We start from the raw sequence: 21000 nt of genomic DNA, 5'->3' as shown, positions 1-21000 counted from the left end.
GCAACAGTTGCTTGCTTTGTAGCCTGTCAGTTAAAACACCGAAATCTGGTGCTCTTGGCTGTTGGGGAAATGCAGAAGGCCAAGAGCAAATAATTGCAGAGAGGGTATGGCAGGATATCTCCCAGCCCTGGCTCATCTTTATGAGGTTTTGACCCCCTGAGCAGCTTCCTCACAGGAAGCAGGATCTGTCTGGAGCTGAGCAGTCAAGGTCGGTGCATGTACACCCTGCAGGACTTCCTGTAGGACTCAAAGACCCTGGGCGGAGTCCTCATTTACTGAGCAGACCTTTTGGCTGCAGTAGCTCCACACCAGCATATTACCCTTGGTGCTGAAAGTGCCTCGCTGCTTGCCGGAACATCACCAAGCCAATATTACTGCTAGTGAGAACCAGTGTGGTGTAGTGGTTAGAGCATCAGACTAAGACCTGGGAGACCAGGATTTGAATCCTTGCTCGGCCATAAATCTCACTGGGTGTGACCATAGGCCAGTCACTGCCTCTCAGCCCAATCTGCCTCACAGGGTTGTTGCAGGGATTAAATGTGCACCACTTTGAGCTCCTCGGAGGAAAAAGTGGGCTATATATGCCATTAATAGTAATAATTAATGAAATTAGGGCATAAAGCCCTCAACGGTCTAGGACCATGGCTCTTAAACACAGGCCACATTATTGTAATCATCTGAGGAAGCCGGCCTGACTTCCCCACAGTTATTCACATATCCCTCTACTTTGTATGCAAACCAAAGCTTTTTAGCTTAGTGGCACCAGTAATTTGGAATGCTGTTTCTATTGAATTGTAGACAGGCACATACAATTATTCTATTTTGAAACATACTCAAAACATTTTCGTTTCACCAAGCTTTTCAGAGAATTCGGTCACATCCAGATACCCGCGAGTAGCACCTGCAGATCCATGGTAGCTCCGCGAGGGAAAGGGCCTTCTCACAACTCTCGGCACTGTTTGTTAACTAAGGCTGCCAGGATCCTTTCATGGAAACCACGACTGTTTAAAGTGGCATCATCATCGTCATAATTTTATTATTTATACCCCACCCACTCTGGGTGGCTTACAGTACACAGTGTACATAGTGCTTCAAATATTTTGCAAGTACAGTGGTACCTTGGGTTAAGAACCTAATTTGTTCTGGAGGTCCGTTCTTAACCTGAAACTGTTCTTAACCTGAAGCACCACTTTAGCTAATGGGGCCTCCCACTGGCACCGCACTGCTGCTGTGCGATTTCTGTTCTCATCTTGAAGCAAAGCTCTTAATCTGAGGTACTATTTCTGGGTTAGTGGAGTCTGTAACCTGAAACGTCTGTAACCTGAAGCATCCATAACTTGAGGTACCACTGTAAAGCTTTTGAATGTTAAAGTCTGGACATGGGATTAATTTCCAAAGAAGGGTGTCAGTCATATATATGATTTTAGCTTCTCTACTCTGACTCCAACAGATCCTGCATGCATGTATGATGTTCTTATGAACCTCACCTTCTAAGAACTGTCCTTGAGGTTTCCTCGACTGGATCATGGGAGCGCAGGGCTAGGCAAGCCTCGCTCTAACCACTGTACTTTACTCTCCTCTTTGCCATTTCAGCAGAGCAGATCCCTATGGATCTGCACCTGCAGTGCCAGGGCCCAGCCCCGAAGCCACCCTTCTGCCTTGTGTGTGGCCTTGCCTCGCACCCGGTGCCTCGGCGTGGCGAAATGTGGCAGGTCGTGTGCCGTGGAGACTTTGGTGTCTGCGCGGCTGCCGTTTGCACTTGAAAGATTTGAGGCCTGCGAAAAGGAAAAAGGGGGAGGGAAAAAAAAGAAGCATTTAATTATCTGGGCAATTAATTCCACTCAGTATAGCTCGTGGGGAGGGGGTAGACCCGATGTCAATGGGGACGCTTATTTAATGAGGTAATGATGCTGGAGGGGGGGGAGAGACCCAAAAACCCCTGGTGAATTCCTCAGCCAGAGAAGGAGGGAGGAAGAATCCACCTGAATAAAGGGGGGGGGACGGTTGGAGGAGACGTTGCCTTTATGGAGGCACAAAAGATTTCTGAATTCCCCCAGCCTCCGCAGCTGCCCCCACCCCAGCCCCACGTCTGGGAATGCTGCCCACAAGAACTTGGGCCTTGGGAGACGCCTCACAGTTTCTCCGCACGCTGGGCAGGCTAATGCTTTGCCAATGCCCCCCCCCCACCGCCAGTCCACTACTCCTGCTTGGAAAGCTGGACTTTTTACTATCGAAGATACGCCTGCCCTGGTTCCTCGGGGGCCAGAGCGGCATTCAGCCCTGGCATCTCCTTCGGCCTGGAGGGAGGCCAGCCATGGCGGCACAGACATTTTAATGAAAAGCCCATCGACGTGGGCAGGCCGGGTCAGGCTGGCTCGGCTAAGTGGGCCTGGGGGGGGGGAGTGGCACAGACTCCTGCCGGGATGGCAGCCAGGCCTGCGCCTGCCCGTTCACATCGGCTGAGGAGGATTTGCTTTAAATGCCAGGCACAGCGTGCCGGCCTGCAGAGACAGACGTGGGCTGGAACGGCACAAAAGGAGCCCCACAGACCAGCATCCCTGGCTCTCTCGTCCTGCCGTAGGAGGGCAGGCGGTCGAGTGCCTTCTCCTGGCTCACACCCTGACGTCCCCTCCAGCCTCCCTCTCTGTCTTTGCTGAGGTGAGAGGAAACAGCAGAGCCTGAGAGTCCCAGCTCTATGATTCTCACGGTTGCAAAGGACGAGTGCTTCTGGCGCCACACAGTCATCCCTGACTGCAGGGGTAAAGGTAAAGGGACCCCTGACCATTAGGTCCAGTCGTGGCCGACTCTGGGGTTGTGGCGCTCATCTCGCTTTATTGGCCGAGGGAGCCGGCATACAGCTTCCAGGTCATGTGGCTAGCATAACTAAGCCGCTTCTGGGGAACCAGAGCAGCGCACGGAAAGGCCGTTTACCTTCCCGCCGGAGTGGTACCTATTTATCTACTTCACTTTGATGTGCTTTCAATCTGCTAGGTTGGCAGGAGCAGGGACCGAGCAACGGGAGCTCACCCCGTTGCGGGGATTCGAACCGCCGACCTTCTGATCGGCAAGTCCTAGGCTCTGTGGTTTAACGCACAGTGCCGCCACATCTCCCTCTGTTGGGGGCCGCTTTCCTGTGGTGGACGGGCCAGAGGCTAAACTGGCCAAAGGAAGAAATGTAACTTTTACCATTTGTACAGTAGGCTGGTGTCTACACACAGACACCAATACAGATAATGTTTCTGTTTCCTGTTAATTTTGTTGCTTTGAATATATACTTTATCTCTGACTTTTTTCAATGATGCTTTATTCTGGATTAATTGACTGTGTTGTCAACCACTTTGAGATTGTTCCTTCAAACTGTAAAGCGGTATAGGAATGAAATGAAAAATAATAAAAATAATATGAAATATAGTTCCAGATTTACCAGGCTTGGAAAAGAAGCCTCTATTGTTTACGTAATGAAGGAATGCCAAGTTATATAAAAAGCATCTGGGGGTTCTAGACCTTGTCAAAATCTCAAATTATGCCTAATCTTCTCCATGATAAATATATTCCAGAGTGAGTGATACCTAGCATCTAGAATAAGATCTTCCACTGAGCTTCAATCACTATTCATTCTGATATATATTTCAAGCGAAGAACTTGACAATTTGGGAATGGCAAAACTCTGTGGGAAACTTAACAGTGCATTCCTAACCAATGTTTGCTCAGGAGTGAGTCCTATCCAATTCAGTGGGACTTATCTACCAGGTAAGCAGAGTTAGGATTGTAACCTGGAATCCCATTGCTGTCGTTTGGGTAAGATTGGCATGCATTTTCCTGCAACATCAGCCCAGTGGGGGAAGCATCATGAAATATACTCAGAGTTGAGAGTGGATTTCACGCTCTTTATTCAGCTCATAGTGGTGAGGAGGAATGAAAGTCCCCTCAAAGTATCTGCTTTATATACATTATTTACACAATGGGCTGCACGTGATTGGCTAATGCCGGAATTCTCCTGTAGGCCAATCAGGTTGTGGATTCACTTCCACCTGGAGCCGGATTGGGTGGCTCCTGCAGACCAATCATACTGCTGCATTGTTCTAGGACCAATCAGACTGCTGTATTCTGAATCCTATTGTTCTAGGACCAATCAGACTGCAGCATTTTGGATCCTATTGTTCTAGGACCAATCAGATTGCTGCATTTTGGATCCTATTCAACTCAGTACATAGCACACCACCTGCTGAAGTGCTTAGCTCTAGGGTCAGAAACCAAATAGGGGTCAACTCTAAGCTTGGGCTGGTTGAGAAGGTGACCTCTGACTTCTTTTTCTTTTCTGTTCACCTGCAGAAACACTGATGGACTCCACCACAGCAACGGCAGAGCTAGGCTGGACAGTGCATCCACCATCAGGGGTGAGTTTGTGGGGAAGAGGCACAGGAACCGGAGTGGGGAAGAGGGGCTTCATCAGTCCGACATGAGCAGGGATGTGTGAACCTATCAGTTTTGGCGTTTCTCATTTCCCCAATCTTAAACTCAGTTCTCCCCATTTCTACACCAATTTGCTTTTTTTAAAAAAACTCCTCATGAAAACTAATCAGTGCTTTGTGCAGGTTTCTCCTAATATACACATTTTGGCAAAAGCATTTCCCCTGATCGAATGCATCTCTGGAAGTCATTTTCACAGATATATGTTTTTTTATCCCAGTGTTTTGCATTTTTGTATGCATTTCTCAGCCGGATAGGTGAACTGCAGAATTTGGAGAAGTGTGAATTTCGAAGGGCAGCTGTTTTTCAGTTTGCGTGCGGGAAGTGTGAACAAGGCAAGTTTGCCTATAAATGTGAATCGAATGTATGCCCATCTTTAGACATGAGAAAGGTCTCCTTGGTCAGGGACAACTTTCTATATTGGTCTCCAAGAAAGAGGGAAACGGGCTAGCTTCAAGTGGCTCTTCAGGGTTGCAAGTTGTGCTGTGATGACTTGGTGGTGGGAGACGGTGGATACAATTTGAATTATCTGGCAGGGTTGCAAACATGCAAAGCATGCAGTGCATGACGGACAGCAACACTGGTAGCTGCCTAATGCCAGCTCCAACTGTTTGACTCTCAGGCTGAAAAGAGTCCTGGCCATCACCCGCTTCCCTGATCTGGGGATTGAACCTCAAACCTTTGACATGCCCTCCTGACAAGTTGCCTTATATTGAGTCAGACCATTAGCTCATCCAACCCAGTATTGCTTACTCTGACTGGCAGCTGCTCTTCAGGATCTCGGACAGAGGCTTTTCCCATTCCTTGCAACCCAATCCTTTAAACCAGAGGTGTCTGGGATAGAACCTAGGGCCTTCTGCATTCAAAGCATGCAATCTACCGCTGAGCCTCTTCAATATTGACAAGGGAGAGGGAGGGAGAAGATTTGCAGGTTTTTGATGAAAAGCTCCCCCCTCCCCAAGCCAATTTCAGAACCCTCCATGTAATATGTATAAGGAGAAGGCTCCAAATGCTCGCTGCTCATTTGCGAATTGCACCGAGGAAAATGCCTAGGTAATTTTCCGTCGGAATGCCACAAACTCTCATATAATAATTCTGATAAGGCTGACAGCGCTAATGAACGCAATTAGTTGATTAATTAAATTCATGGCAATTTATTTTTTATTTTTTTAAAAAAGGTGTTTAATTGAGGGTGGGGACACTTTGGATGCCATTGCGGGAAGCAAGTTGATGTTTAGGCATCACACTTTGAATAGGGTTTTTTTGGGGGGGTATGCAAATAAAGCATTTTGTGGTGTTGAATCCAAGGAAATGCTTATTTCCCCCAGGTAGTCTCAACACACATACACACACACACACACACACACAAAATCTGCTTGCAGATGTAACCTAGCAAGCAGCTACAGTAAGCCAGACCCGTCTCAGACAAGTAAATCAGAAGCAGGGAGCTTTCTAGAGGCTGTATTTCATTTGTTAAAAGAAAATATGCATATATACGACCCATCATTTTGAACTGAAGGCATCTGCGCTGGAAGAATCAAATGCAAATTAAAGATAAGCATATTATGCATAACCCAAATCAACTGGCAACTGGTCAATCAAATAAGCTGCAAGGATAAAAAGCAAAAGCTGGTAGTGATGCTGGGAGTTAGGAAAGAAGCTAGTTAAGGAAACTCAAGGCATATGCCTCCAGGGACTCTTGGGAACTGTAGTTCCCACACACATAGAGCTACAATTCCCAGCACCTTTAGTAAGCAACAGTTCCTAGGATTATTTAGGGGAAGCCATGTGTGCTAACTGAGCCTTCGATGTGTTTTCACGTGGATCTGCTTTTATTTAAACTCGTAAAGGTCTTGAATGCCCTCTTCAACAGCATGGGCTGTGTACACACTGCAGATTTGAAGCACATTTAAGACACATCACTAAAGAACCCTGGGAACTAGTTTGGTATGCATGCTGGGAATTATAGTTCTGTCAGGCGCAAACCACCTGGGGTTGCTTTCTAAGCCAACCAACAAGGAGAAAGCAAAGCGGTATGATTGCAGTTTACTGCCTCCACCCAGCTAGGCCAGGGGTGTGAAGTCTTTTTCAGCCTGAGGGCCAAATAGCCTCTTTGGCAGCCTTCTAGGGGCCACATAGGGACGTGGGTGGTGCTGTGGTCTGAACCACTGAGCCTCTTGGGCTTGCCGATCAGAAGGTCAGCAGTTCGAATCCCCTTGATGGGGTGAGCTCCTGTTGCTCTGTCCCAGCTCCTGCCAACCTAGCAGTTTGAAAGCATACTAGTGCAAGTAGAAAAATAGGTACCGCTGCGGCGGGAAGGTAAACAGCATTTCCGTGTGCTCTGGTTTCCATCACGGTGTTCCGTTGCACCAGAAGCAGTTTAGTCATGCTGGCCACATGACTCGGAAAGCTGTCTGCGGACAAACGCCGGCTCCCTCAGCCTGAAAGCGAGATGAGCGCCACAACCCCATATTCGCTTGGACTTAACCGTCCAGGGGTCCTTTACCTTTACCTTATCTTTTAGGGGCCACATGTATTGGGCAAGCAAGGGGTGAACGAATGCGTCACTGCCCTGGGGCTGGGGCTGGTACTTGGGACATAAAGGAGAGGGCGCTGCTTCTGCCCTTTGGGCTTGGAATAACAGAACCATAGAATTGTAGAGTTGGAAGGGATCATTAGGGCATCATCAAAGTAGAGGCAGGATGATCGAGGAACTGTGCTCTGAGCACTGAAGCCCCAAGTCAAAATTTGGCCAGAGCTGTGAACTCATGACTTGGCCTTAGGCACACTGGGACGCTCTTGCAGACTCGGGCTTCCCCATCTGTAACATGGGGGCAAATCATAGCACTTCGCTTCCTTGCAGATTAGTTGCAGGATCTGCAGAGCTAATGTGTGTGCCGAACGCTTTGACTGCTTCATGCTATGTGAACGCTAAGTGTTTTCCTTGCTATTAGCGTCGGGAGTCCAGCCAGTAGCCAGTAAACCTGAACCACTTGGGTCATGGTGATGGAATTCACCTGGCAGGAACTGCCACAGCGATCCTGTAGGGTGTGAGCTGGGATCAATTAGCCAGAGAGGAAGTCTGGAGCAGAGAGCAGCTGCCAGGAGGGGAGGGGAGGAGGACAGAGGCAGGATGGGGAGCAGGTCTAAGCAGGGACTGAAGGGAGCCAGGCTGAACCAACAATTTCTGGGTTTTGCTCAGACTCAGGAAGTGCAGACACAGCAGGTTTCAGGAGCTACTCAGAACCTAAGCAGACTTTCCATGAAAGGGTGGATGTCAACAGAGTCCATCTTACTCCTGTGGCTGGTCCAAGAGGCTTCTTGGAAACATGTGAGCAAGGTACCAATGACATTTCCTGTTATTTTGTCCCTGGTATTCATGGATACGCCTGTTTTCCAGGGGGTGGGGGCAACCAGAAGTTCCTCTAAGATTAAGAGGGCTGCACGTAAGTCCCTCCTGTTCTGATGAGTTATCACAGGAGGTTGCTGTGGCCAGGCTTCTCCAGAACTCTTCTTTTACCTTTTAATTTTTGATGAAGAGTTCTGATGGACCAGCAGAAATGTCCATCTCTGAGGTGGGGCACAGGGGTTAAATAGAAGGCATGATTCATGGAGTTTTGGCTGGTGCCTTCATTATATACTTTTCTTCTTCCTCTTCTTCTTCTTCTTTGATCCCTCATAGCTGAGTAAGATTGTCTTCCATGAACACAGTTTTAACAGTGAGTCTGTAAGTCTTAACAGTGAGTCTGTAAGTCTGTAAGTGTGGAGGCCAATTCTGGATCCACACATCCTTCCACAATGGGGACATAGGTTTCCAGGCGGGAGTTGATCACAGTGAGGGTTTGCCAGCATGTCTTCCTCTTAGCTCATTTCTCCCTTTCGTCCCGAGTTTGAGCATCTTCAAAGTCCATGACACCTTTGGTCAAGATTGTTCTCCAGTTGGAGTGCTCGCAGGCCAGTGTTCCCCAGTTGTTGGTGTTTATACTACCTTTTTTTAGATTTACATTGAGAGCATCTTCAAACCTCTTTTGTCGACCACCAGCGTTACGCTTTCCATTTTTAGGTTTGGAATAGAGTAGTTAAAATACACTGTTAGGCTCTAGGTGAAAACTTCAACCTTTGGCTGATGAACATCCTACACCCTTTTAATTTTTTTTGGGGGGGTATTGGTTTGTTTGTTCTTGTTTTTATTATGTATTTTGTGTTTTTTTTATCATGTTGCAAACTACCCCAAGATCTATGGATGAAGGGCGGTATACTAATTTAATAAATAAATAATAATAGTAGAGTTGGAAGAGGCTTCAGAGGTCATCCAATCTAGTCCACCACTGACCTGCTGATGCAGGAAATCCCTGCCACAACAGCCCTGAAAGGTGGGCCACCCAGCCTTTGCTTGCAGTGAAGGATAATTCCCCACCTTGTGAGACCATCTGCTCCACTGTCAAACAGTGTGTGCCATCTGGGCGTCTTTCCTAATATTGTGTCTAAATCTTATTTTCTTGCAATTGGGCAGAGTTGTGCACGCCAACTACTAGATTTGGCTTGGACACCAATTCAGCGCTTTGAAAATTTCCCAGTTCAGTTCAGACCCAAATCCCAATTTAGAAAAATGAAAGAAAAGCTTGTGCCTCCCTCTTTTTTTAATTATCACATGAAAAATGGCTGGGTGGGAGAGGCTATAACTTGTTTCCCTTTTGACGGAACTTGATGACACTTGTGGATAGAGTTGCTCGGCACGAGTGGATGGAGCCTGCCAAATTGCAGGCAGATAGGTCCAGGGATTTTGTGATGGGAACCTTTTCTATTTTATTATTATTTTTAAAGGAAGCCATCTGTAGCCTCTTTCATTTTTGGCAGAAATGAATGATATCTGCATGCTTGTTAGCCTCCTGTGAGAGGATGGATCCTGCCAAATTTCAGACGGAGTGCTGCTGGGGTTCTCGGGCAAGGACAGCCTTTACAGTTTGGGGATGGTTAAAGAGGAATCGCTTAATGCTTCAGATGCGCTTAGTGGGGAATTTGTACGAAAGTAGCAAACTGGAGACAGGTGTCTGTGGATCAGGAAACTGAACAACACATAGATAAATCAGCCTAGGAGTGCTTTTATATTTAGGCATCTTTAAAGGAGCGGTGTGCACCAGATTTGGCTGAGTCCTGAGCCAAATTGGGCGCATTCCGAGGGACTCTGGCATCAAATAAGTCAGGTTCAGACAGTCACAGATTCCTGCGAGTCTTGTTAGGTGGTGCAGACCAATCCGTGGCTGGCAAGGGGCGGGTGAAGAGGTGTGTGGTGGGGGCAGGCTGACTCAGGTGTCACCACTGAGGGGGGTGACAAAATGCCGTGCGGCATTCACCGTGGGGCCTGCAGCGTGCCCGAGCCACGTGTCTCTCCTGGGAGAGATGTGGTGGCTTGGACACGCGCAGGATCTGAGCTGCCCAAACGGTCCACCCGCTGCCTCCCCCCCCAGCTGTAGGGCGGCTGAGTGGGAGGAGGCAAGCAGACTCCAGAGGCCCCATAGTGCGCCCCATCCCTATGGGCAACTCGCCCCGCTCCTTTGGTAAGGGGTGGGGCATCAAGCAGGAAGCAGGGGCAGGTGGAATGGGAAAACTGCAAAAGGCCAAGACCTCCTTGACCTGTGACATCATCTTCCCACGAGAAGGCAGACCCGGCACCGTCACTCTCCTTCATGCCTGACACCCTGCAGGGTTGACGCCTCTGTTTTGTGTTGGCGTTGACCTTTAAAGCCCTAAATGGCCTCAGTCCAGTATACCTGAAGGAGCATCTCCACCCCCATTGTTCAGCCCGGACACTGAGGTCCAGCACTGAGGGCCTTCTGGTGGTTCCCTCCCTGCGAGAAGTGATGTTACAGGGAACCAGGCAGAGGGCCTTCTCGGTAGTGGCACCCGCCCTGTGGAATGCCCTCCCATCAGATGTCAAAGAGATAAACAGCTACCTGACATTTAGAAGACATCTGAAGGCAGCCCTATTCAGGGAAGTTTTTAATGTGTGACATTTTAATGTATTTTTAATCTTTGTTGGAAGCCGCCCAGAGTGGCTGCAGAAGCCCAGCCAGATGGGCGGGGTACAAATAACAAATTATTATTATTATTATTATTATTATTATTATTATTATTATTATTAAGTTGCTTTTTAAAAAAAAGAACAAAAAGACATCCCCTTCCCAAAAATGGCCTTGAATCATGAAAGTGCTCCTTGGAAAGTAACCTGCAGTACAGTCATACCTTGGGTACAGATGCTTCAGGTTGCGTTTTTTCAGATTGCGGACCGCCAAAACCAGGAAGTACCAGATCTGGTTACTTCTGGGTTTTGGTGATTGCGCATGGGCAGAAGTGCCGAATCTTAACCCGTGCGTGCGCAAATGTGCGGACGCAGGCTGCAAACACTGCAGGTTGCAAATGTGCATCCCACACGGATCACGTTTGCAACCCGAGCGTCCACTGTATTTCAGGTGCCAGGAGTTGAGATTCCCCCCCCCCACTCCTGGCTTGTGTTCTTCTCAGTTGAAACCAAATGTCACTAGGGCAGGCGACCGGGGGCCCAGGAGGGCGGGGGTGAAAATGCAAAGCTGAGTTGACAGGAGAGGATGTGCTTGCATGTGGCATAGAGGCAGAATGGCTTTGATGCCCTGCGTTTCCCAAGCAAGCAGAACTAGCAAACAACACAGAACAGAATGGACAGGAGCAAATGGATACACCGCTTCAGCATCCCTCCCCCAAAGCACTGTGGTCGGAGATCCCTGGTAAAGGCGTTTTCTCTGATCAGAGGCGAGGCCTGTCAGTCGCAGAAGGGCCTCCCTCACGCTTCCCCCCCATATTTGCTTTTTTTTATGACAAGCTTCAAGACAAACGTTTCTGTTTCTGAGAAACTGAGAGAAACCAGAATAGACAGGTTTGTGGCCGCTGCCAGAGATTCTTTAGCCGTGGTTCCTGCATTGCAGGGGGCTGGACCAGATGACCCCTGGAGGTCCCTTCCAGCTGGACAATTGTATGATTCTTTCCACCCCTATGTGTTCTTCTCAAAGAGCTGGTTCCCTAAGGATTCTTCAAGGTCTGGCAGCTGCCATCCAAAAATATACACCCCCACTTTCAGCCAGAAAGTGCATTTTCACACCAAGTTGTTATCAGTTCAGTGCACAGCATCTCATTCCCCGAGAACTATAATTTTCAAAATTCAATACTGGCCAAGAAAATTGCAGAAATCCATGTCCCATAAGAAGGCGGCATCAACTGGCAGGTAAGCATCAGCCATACAGGTACATGTTTTGAGCAGAAATGAGAGGGAAAATAATAATGCCATTGTTTCTCAGGATGGAGACAGACAGTTTGTCTCAGGTGGGGAGGCAGAACCCAATCCTGTTTGCTTCTAGCCCTGGTTGTGCAAGGAGGTTCCCTGCATGAAACTCCCTCACGAGCCCCATGTCTGGTCCAACTTGGGGACTGAAAAGTCCCCCATCGCCTGACATCTTTGTGACATCAGGGGATTGGCAGGTGGAAAGCCCCACCCCCCTGTCAAATTTGGCCCACAAAGCAGGAGAAGGTTCCCTACAACTGGTCTAAGGGAGCTGAAAGCGATATGGCAGGACTTCTGCCTATCATGTCTTCCTCTCACCCCATCATCTGCACTACAAAAAAGATTTTGCAGGGATCTTAGGCACTCCAGACCATGGGTGATAGCAGTGCCACCCATGGACAGCAGCCTCCCACAATCTCAGGCCGATATCTGGGCTTTGCCACAATGTGAAAACCACTCACAGAAACAGAAAGCCACTCACAGGAGTGTTCGTTGCAAATATATTTCTTTTCTGCAAGCAAATCACATGGAAGTTGTGCCGGATAGAGAGTTCTGTTTCCAGAAATGGCTGTTGCATCGTATGAAAGCTCAGACACAACATGGAAATGAACAATTGGGGAAATGCCAGGCAAATGGAAGAAACTGCCGTGTGAATATAGCCTGGTCGAGAGGCAAAATAAGGTGGACTGCACACATTTGCAGAGCCGGCTCTTCCCTTGAGCAAAGGGAAGTGACTGCCTCAGGTGGTAGATGTTTGGTGGGTGGCAGCAGCAAGTTCCCCAGCTGTTCTTCCTAAATTCTCCTCACCAACAATTTCTTTCCATTGGAGGACAGAGCTGGATATTCTCCGCAGCATATCCTTCCCCGCACACCCAAAACGAACCTTGTGGGGTGGAAGATACTATCCTACTGCCAGTGTCAAAATAAATTGTAACTACCTGTCCAGTTGGCTTCCATACATCACATCCTTGGCTTCAGGTGGCAAAATGTCTAGTGCTGGCTCTGCACCTTTGGTTGCAGCAGAACTAGAGGATGGAGAGCCTTTAACTGTGGCTCCTGCAAAAGGCGAAAGATTTATACGATCTGAGGTGAAACCAGAGTACGACAAGGTTAAAGCACATAAAGCATTTAAAAACCATATTGTCAGGAAAGCATTGTTCAATGTCTGGATAAGATACAAAGACTTACTGGAAAATAAAACCCCAAGGTGGTTGTCACCAATGGAAGCGAAGGCTCAGAAAAAGCTCAATATGGAGGCCAAATGGCCGAAATATTGGGAAATATTGGAACAAGAAGGAGATAAATTGAAATTGCAGAGTTTTGAGAAATTAAAAGATAAAGTGCGAGACTGGCTTCATTATTATCAAATAAGAGAGGCCTATAATTTGGACAAAAAAATTGGCTTCCAGGTGGAAAAATCAAAATTGGAAACAGAATTGTTAGATCCCAAAACTAAGATACTTTCAAGAATGTATAACTTGCTGTTAAGATGGAATACGCAGGATGAAACGGTTAAATCTGCTATGATTAAATGGGCACAAGATATTGGTCATAACATTATGTTTGCTGACTGGGAACAGTTGTGGACCACCGGTATGAAATTTACGGCATGTAATGCCTTAAGAGAGAATATTATGAAAATGATATACAGGTGGTACATGTAATGGGTATGAGTTACTCGTGCGTAAACTGCCACCTCTCTAGGCTAAATTGCCTTGTTAAACCGTTCTGACTGCACAGCCCCTCTCCGTGTGGCTGTCTCAGTCGCTAGCAGAATCTGTCTATGGGCATTTCTTAAACCTCTTCCAGCATAGAAGCTGTTTGACTCCCAGTCTCCTCCTCCTCTTGCTGCGCGGGAGTCTTCTGCGCAGGGAGGGCGTGGGTAGTGGAGAACCTGTGCTCTCCTCACTGATGTCCAGTGAAGAGTCCCGGAGCTCTCTCTCCGCGTCCCCCATCTGCCCCCCTTTATTCCTGGTGTTGCGCTGATTTCCTTCCCCCTCTACCGGGCTACTTCTCCTCCTGGTGCTGGGTCCTTCGCCAGCAGAATCTGGGAGCCTCCCCTTCGCCTCTCGCTCTGACGTCAGTTCCCTGACATCCACCTCCCCTCCAGGACCCCCTCCACCCCCGGCCTGACCCGTGGAACCAATTTCGTCCCCTTCTTCGGCCGACGAGGCAGGGAACCCCCGGAAGGAACTGTCACCATCCTCAGTGGATTCGAACCCCGCTTCCCACCCGCTCTGATTCCTGCCAACGGAGTGGCCCTCCCAGTCCGATTCTTCTTCCTCCAAAGCCTCTCCTCCCTCCCCCTCGGAGTCAGAGAACCCCTCAAAGCCCTCTTCGTTGTCTGTGGTTCCAAATTGCTCCTCCCAGAATATCTCTAGGGATTTGGGCTTGTCCGGGAACTGGCGGTGGAATACCTCTACCAGATATCTGTCATTGATGGCTTCCGCAGGAACCCACGTGTTTTCTGACCCGGGTTCCCCTTCCCAAGCCACCAAGTACTCCACCTGGTGCCCTCGCCACCTTGAATCGAGTATCTCCGTGGCTGAGTGATGGTGTTCCCTTTCTTCTACCTGTGGGTGTGTGGTGACTTCTCCCTCTCGCCCCGGGAATTCCCGCCCCTCCCTGTGTGGTGAGAGTAGGGACCTGTGGAACACCGGGTGTATTTTCATGCTGTCGGGCAACTTGAGCCTAAATGCCACGGGATTTACCTGCTGTGTTACCTCAAATGGCCCCAGCCATCGGGGCTGCAACTTCTTGCACCCCCCTTTGAAGGGTAACCCTTGGGTGGATAACCACACCTGGTCCCCCACCCGTATGGTCTCCCCTTCCCTGCGGTGCTTGTCTGCCTGCCTCTTGTAAACTTCCTTGGCCCGCTCCAAGTTCATCTTAAGTTGCTGGTGCAGGGCCTCCATTTCTTCCACAAACTGCTCCGCCGCGGGTACTCTCCAGTTTTCCTCCCCACTCCCCGGGAAGGCCCTGGGATGACACCCATGATTGGCCATGAATGGGCTCATTCCCGTGGACACATGTTCAGCGTTATTGTACGCAAATTCTGCTAGCGCTAGTTTCTCTACCCAGTCGTTCTGCTTCTCGCTGACGTAGCAGCATAGGTATTGCTGGAGTATACTGTTCGCTCTTTCTGCTTGCCCGTTGGTCTCTGGGTGCCTCGCCGTCGAGAAGCTCACCTCGACTTGCAGCAAGCTCATGAGCTTCCTCCAGAACCAGGAAGTAAATTGTTTCCCGCGGTTGGAGATAACCCTCAAGGGGGCGCCATGCAACCTGAAAATGTGCTCCACAAACAACCGGGCTGTCTCCTCTGCCGTCACCGCATGGGAGCAAGCTATAAAATGGCACATTTTCGTCAGTAAGTCGACCACTACCATGACCGCTGTCTTTCCCTGGGAGTTGGGCAAATCGGTCATAAAATCAATGGACACCACCTCCCAGGGTTTTCCCGGTGTGGGTAAGGGCTCCAGTAAACCTGCGGGGGCAGTCCGCTCCCCCTTTGCCCTTTGGCAGCTGTCGCACCCCCGTACATATTCCCGTACATCCTCCCTCACCCTGGGCCACCAGAACTGCCTGGTGACCAGCATCATGGTTTTGTGCTGTCCAAAGTGCCCAGCTGTGGGGTTGTCGTGAAGTTGTTTGAGTAACTTTCCCCTCAGGGTCTCCCCTGGTACATACAGCGCCCCTTTATAGTACAGCACCCCTTCCTTCTCCTCAAACCCTTCTTGGGCCCCTCTCCCGTTTCGGAGTTCCTGGATTTTAGTTTGTGCGAACACATCGCTTCTGGTAAGCCCGGCCAGTTTTCCCACCAAGGTTCCCCCACACACCCATCGGTCCTCGGGGATAATGTGTCGTGTCTCCAGCGGCCCCTCTCCTTCCAAGTACTCCGGCTTCCGGGAGAGAGCGTCTGCTCTTACGTTTTCCTCTCCTGGCACATACCGGATTTCGAAAGAAAACTTGGAGAACTCCTGTGCCCATCGAATCTGTCTCTGGTTGAGTACTCGTGCAGTCCTCCAGTACTCTAAGTTCTTGTGATCGGTGCAAACTTGGATTTGATGTTGCGCTCCTATCAGTAGATGACGCCAACAACGAAAGGCCGCGTAGATCGTGAGCAGTTCTCGGTCATACATGGTGTAGTTTTGCTCCGACTTGCTCAGCTTCCTCGAGAAAAAGGCACACGGTTTCCATTCCTGCTTGCTCCTCCCTGGCTGCAAGAGGACCGCCCCGATGGCCCTGTCGGACGCGTCGGTCTCTAGCCTCATGGGTTTCTCCAAATCGACGTGCAGGAGTTGCTCTTCTGACGCGAACGCCTTCAGTTTTTCAAAGGATTGCTGGGCTTCCTCTGTCCACACGAACTTCCTTTTGCTACTGAGACAATCCGTGATGGGTGCTGTCAAGTGGGCGAAGTTCTTGATGAACTTCCTGTAGAAGTTGCTGAACCCTAGGAACCTTTGCACGTCCTTCCGTGTTTTGGGAGCCTTCCACTCCAACACTGCTTGCACCTTGCTTGGGTCCATCGCTAGGCCTTTGCAGATAACTTGTAGCCCAGAAACTCGACTTCTCTGGCGTGAAACTGACATTTTTCTAGCTTGACCCACAACTGGTGCTTCAGCAATCGTTGTAACACTTCCCTGACGTCTCTGACATGCTGCTCCTCGTTGTCTGAATAAATCAAGACGTCGTCCAAGAAGGCTACGCAGTTCTTGTAAAGCAGAGACCCCAACACGTGGTGCATGAAAGCTTGAAAACAGGCGGAGCCTGACTGTAATCCAAAAGGCATAACTAAGTACTCAAATGCCCCTAGGGGTGTGAACATTGTGGTCTTCCATTCATCCCCCTCCCTCATCCTGATCAAGTTGTATGCTCCCCTGAGGTCCAGCTTGGTAAAAAAAATTCCTTTCCTCACTCTCGTCAAAATGTCGTCGATCCTGGGCATTGGGAAGGTCACAGGCTCCGACACCAAATTGACGGCCCTAAAGTCCACAACGAGCCTGGGTTTATTTGTGTCCTTTTTGTCCTAGACTGCTCTGGTTTGCCAGAAGTGGCTTAGTCATGCTGACCACATGACCCGGAAGCTGTACGCCGGCTCCCACGGCCAATAAAGTGAGATGAGCACCGCAACCCCAGAGTCGGTCACGACTGGACCTAATGGTCAGGGGTCCCTTTACCTTTACCTTTTATGTTACCAGCTAAGTTCAAGGTGTTACTGCTATTGTATAAATTCTTAGAACCAGGTGACTTGAAGGACCACCTTGTCCTTTATACAGTGCCACAGTCATCTCCAGAAGCCCTCCTGACTCTCCCACCATCATCTCAAATTCATTCCATTTCTATGCGAACCAAGGCTTTCAGCATAGCGGCAACCAGCGCTTTTGGGGCACTGTTCCTTTTGAAATCAGACAGGCACCTGCAATCCTGATATTCCATTTCCCGCTGAAAGCATTTTGGTTTTGCTGAGCTGTTTTGGGAGAATTCCTTTGTTCTGGCATTGTGTGTTTTAAAATGTTCTATAATGATTTTTATCGCACACGACCCATATACATATTATATATATATATATATATATAGTGGTGGTTTTCAATATTTTTTACAAAATAAGTAAATTAATTAAAACTGTGGAGTCCTGAAACTGTATTTGCCTAGCACCTGCTTCAAATAAAATAGGCAGGTGGGTTTTTTATTTATTTAAAAAAACTACTTTATTTTCTCAGGTTTTAATCAACATCGTTGCTGGGTTTTTTGAGCTGCTTTGGAACTGCTGTTGTCGCACGATGAATTGCTTTGTGCTGTATTCTCAGTTGTATCAAAATGTGTATTGTAGCTGTTTTACGCATTTTTAGTTAAAACAAAAATATTGCTCTCTCTCTCTATCATCCCTTCACCATCTGGTGCTGTAGCTGCTTGGGCAGCTGGGGGGTTGAGCAATAGGGTTAGTGACACCCCTGAGAAGGCACGCAACCTGCTCAGCTAAAACCCTGGGGCGTTGCTGCCTTGTCCGTTTGCCCCATGCCTTCGGGGCTGTGCGTGCCGAGCTCTGACTTTCCTCTTTTCCTCTTCCGCAGTGGGAAGAAGTGAGCGGCTACGACGAGAACATGAACACGATTCGGACTTACCAGGTGTGCAACGTCTTTGAATCCAGCCAGAACAACTGGCTGAGGACCAAGTTCATCCGCAGGAGGGGTGCCCACCGCATCCACGTGGAGATGAAGTTTTCGGTCCGGGACTGTAGCAGCATCCCCAACGTCCCCGGGTCCTGCAAGGAGACCTTCAACCTCTACTATTACGAGTCCGACTATGACGCTGCAACCAAGACATTCCCCGCCTGGATGGAGAACCCCTGGGTGAAAGTCGACACCATTGCGGCAGACGAGAGCTTCTCCCAGGTGGATCTAGGGGGCCGCGTGATGAAGATAAACACCGAGGTGCGCAGCTTTGGGCCCGTCTCCAAGAATGGCTTTTACCTGGCCTTCCAGGACTACGGGGGCTGCATGTCCTTGATCGCCGTCCGCGTCTTCTACCGCAAGTGCCCTCGCATTATCCAGAACGGAGCTGTTTTCCAGGAGACACTCTCAGGAGCCGAGAGCACGTCACTGGTAGCAGCTCGGGGTACTTGCATCCCCAACGCTGAAGAAGTGGATGTACCGATCAAGTTGTACTGTAACGGGGATGGGGAGTGGCTGGTCCCCATCGGGCGCTGCATGTGCAAGGCGGGCTATGAATCGGTGGAGAACGGGACGGTCTGCAGAGGTAAGATGACCTTCCGTCAAGGGTCCATGTGGCTTCTCTGTGGTGAGTGCGTGGGGCAAGGAAAGGGAGCGGGAGTGGGATTCTCTGCCTCGTCTCGTGTCGGAATGGTCTGAAGATGGAGAACTAGAGGGGGAAGAGTCACCCCTCTTGGTCACAGTGTGTTCAGAAGCAGAGAGAGAGACAGGAGCTGAACAGCTTAGCGGGGAGTTATCTAGTTATGAGATAATGACAACAGAACCTGACAAGAGGGAGCAGCTAGTTGAAATGTCACTGGAGAGTGTGAGGGACCCCCACCACAGACTCAGAGGTCCAAATGTATCAGAGAGCAAAGGAGTCAGATGGAGGGAGGAACATCCCATTGGCGCCCAAAATGCTGCGGAAGTCAGAAGGAGGATTTAGAGTAGCCAACTGCCCTCCTTGCAGAGAGCTGTGTATTTGTGCTCCCAACATGACGCTGTAATAAAAGGACTATAAATCTATCAACTGCTCGTTAATTCTTATCGGTGAAGTTACCGAAGGGAGGGGAGGACTCTCCACGCCTGACACCTCGCGATGGACGGTCGATTCGGAATTGGCTCACTAAAAAGCTGTTGGGTCAAAGGGAGATGGTGGGAAGGACTCACAAAAATGTAGCAAGTATATGCTGAAAATGCCAACAGGAGAGTCATTTTATCACATGGGGTGGTCCTGTGAAATGGCGAAGGGCTTTTGGGAAATAATTGATATGGGAAATAATGAATTGAAAAGAATGTTTAAACTGATAAATCCTGAAAGCCTTTTTACTTGGAATAATGGGGCCATGGAAGGCCTATGTAGGGAATGCATACCTCGGGTTAAGAATGCTTCAGGTTAAGAATGGACTTCCGGAACGTATTAAGTTTGTAACCCGAGGTACCACTGTATATGACAACAGCTGCTAGAACTTTTGTATGCACAGAACTGGAAAGGGAAAGGATGACCAAGTAAGAAGGAATGGCTTATGAAACTGATGAACTATGGTGAAATAGCAAAATTAACTGCCAGATTAAGAGGACATAATGACAAAGTGTTTAAGGAAGAATGGAGGTCACTGATGAATTATGTATCAAATTATCACCCATATATGAAGTCGCAGGCAGGATTTGAAATATAAGCAGTGGATTATTGAAAGATTAAATGGTTGTGGGTTTAGATAATAAAAATATGTGTGTTATAAAGCACACTTTATTAAAAAGGAGTAAAAAAACAAACATCAGGAAAGGAGGGCTAGGAAGTCAAGGAGAAACTTTGTATGTTAAAAAAAATGTATATGCTGATAAATGCTTTGAAATATTTTTAGAGACTTCATAAAAATGATATTAAAAAGGGGGGATAAGGGATAAGAAGGGACTTCCCATCTCATCTTGTGATGGTCGTCAGGTACATGATGGCTACCCATGTCCTCAGAGAAGATGAAACTGTGTTGTTGTTGCATTTATATCACACCTCTTTCTCCAAAGAGTTCAAAGTGGCCCACATGGTTCTCCCCCTTGTCATTTAATCTCCACAACAAGCCTGCAAGGTAGGTTAGGCTGAGAGGCAGCGGCTGGCCTAAGGTCACCTAGTGAGTTTCATGGCTGAGTGGGGATTTGAACCCTGGTCTCCCAGGTCCTAGTCCCACACTCTAACCACTGCACCACACTGGCTTCTAATAAAAGAGGATAGTCTAAAGTGACTCACAATGCAACCTGCACCAGGTAATATTGCCAGGTCAGGTTTTTGTTTCAGCCCCTCAATATTTTATCTGTGTTGCGTCTGTATTCCAGTTGCTGATCACACCACGGAATGGGTTGCGGAAAATTTTTTCGCCTGGCAAGACAAATATTTCATTTTCAATGCACGCACAATTCTGAATAATATGAACTGAGCATATCTGAGTATTTCTATGTGAGCGTTAACTTATACGCTTTGTCAGTATGGTGCCACAGACTCACCTGATGTGCAGTCGCATTTTGTGTTTTGGTAAGTGAACACCATGCGGATACAACAAAGTTGTTGGGTGTTCTGGAGGCTCTTCTGGGTACGGGGAGGCTCAGAAGGCCACAGAGCTTGGATGGGTAGGTCCTAAGCAGTTCTTAAGCACAGGAGCTGCAGAATTACTGCCTGAACATTTGTTTATTTCCATTGATCGCCAAGTCTTGTGATTCACAAGCTGGTTGAAGTCAGCATCCTGAATGGGCCTTGAATGGAAAGATTCCATCTTCAGTACCAATAGGACAATCAATAGCATGAAGTGGGATGCTACATAGTATAAGGAAATAAATCCATAGGAACATGGCAAGGCCCACCCCAGCCTTGGAAGGTAGCTGGAGAAGGGTTAGAGGGAAGATTTTTGGCAATCCCTAGCTTAGGTGTCTCTTGAGGAGGGATGTGGGTGGCACTGTGGTCTAAAACACAGAGCCACTTGGGCTTGCTGATCGGAAGGTTGGTGGTTCGAATCTCCT

The 21000-nt window shown here is 48.6% G+C and overlaps 1 protein-coding gene across 14 annotated transcripts in view; it reads left to right on the top strand.

The window, feature by feature from the left end:
- EPHB2 (EPH receptor B2) overlaps positions 1 to 21000 on the top strand; it is a 119080-nt gene that overhangs the window by 24331 nt on the left and 73749 nt on the right. For all 14 annotated transcript variants that reach the window (XR_008331890.1, XM_053400592.1, XM_053400587.1 and 11 more), the window contains exons 2-3: positions 4333 to 4397; positions 17854 to 18538. Coding sequence is in view for 13 of the 14 variants with exons in the window: in XM_053400592.1 (XP_053256567.1) it covers positions 4333 to 4397; positions 17854 to 18538 (750 nt within the window). In the remaining variant the exon portion in view is untranslated. The remainder of the gene's footprint in view (positions 1 to 4332; positions 4398 to 17853; positions 18539 to 21000) is intronic.

The sequence above is a fragment of the Podarcis raffonei genome, chromosome 8, assembly GCF_027172205.1.
Source record: "Podarcis raffonei isolate rPodRaf1 chromosome 8, rPodRaf1.pri, whole genome shotgun sequence".
Lineage (NCBI taxonomy): Eukaryota > Metazoa > Chordata > Lepidosauria > Squamata > Lacertidae > Podarcis > Podarcis raffonei.
Note: the sequence above shows the minus strand (reverse complement) of the source record. Positions and strands in the feature narration are given on the sequence as shown.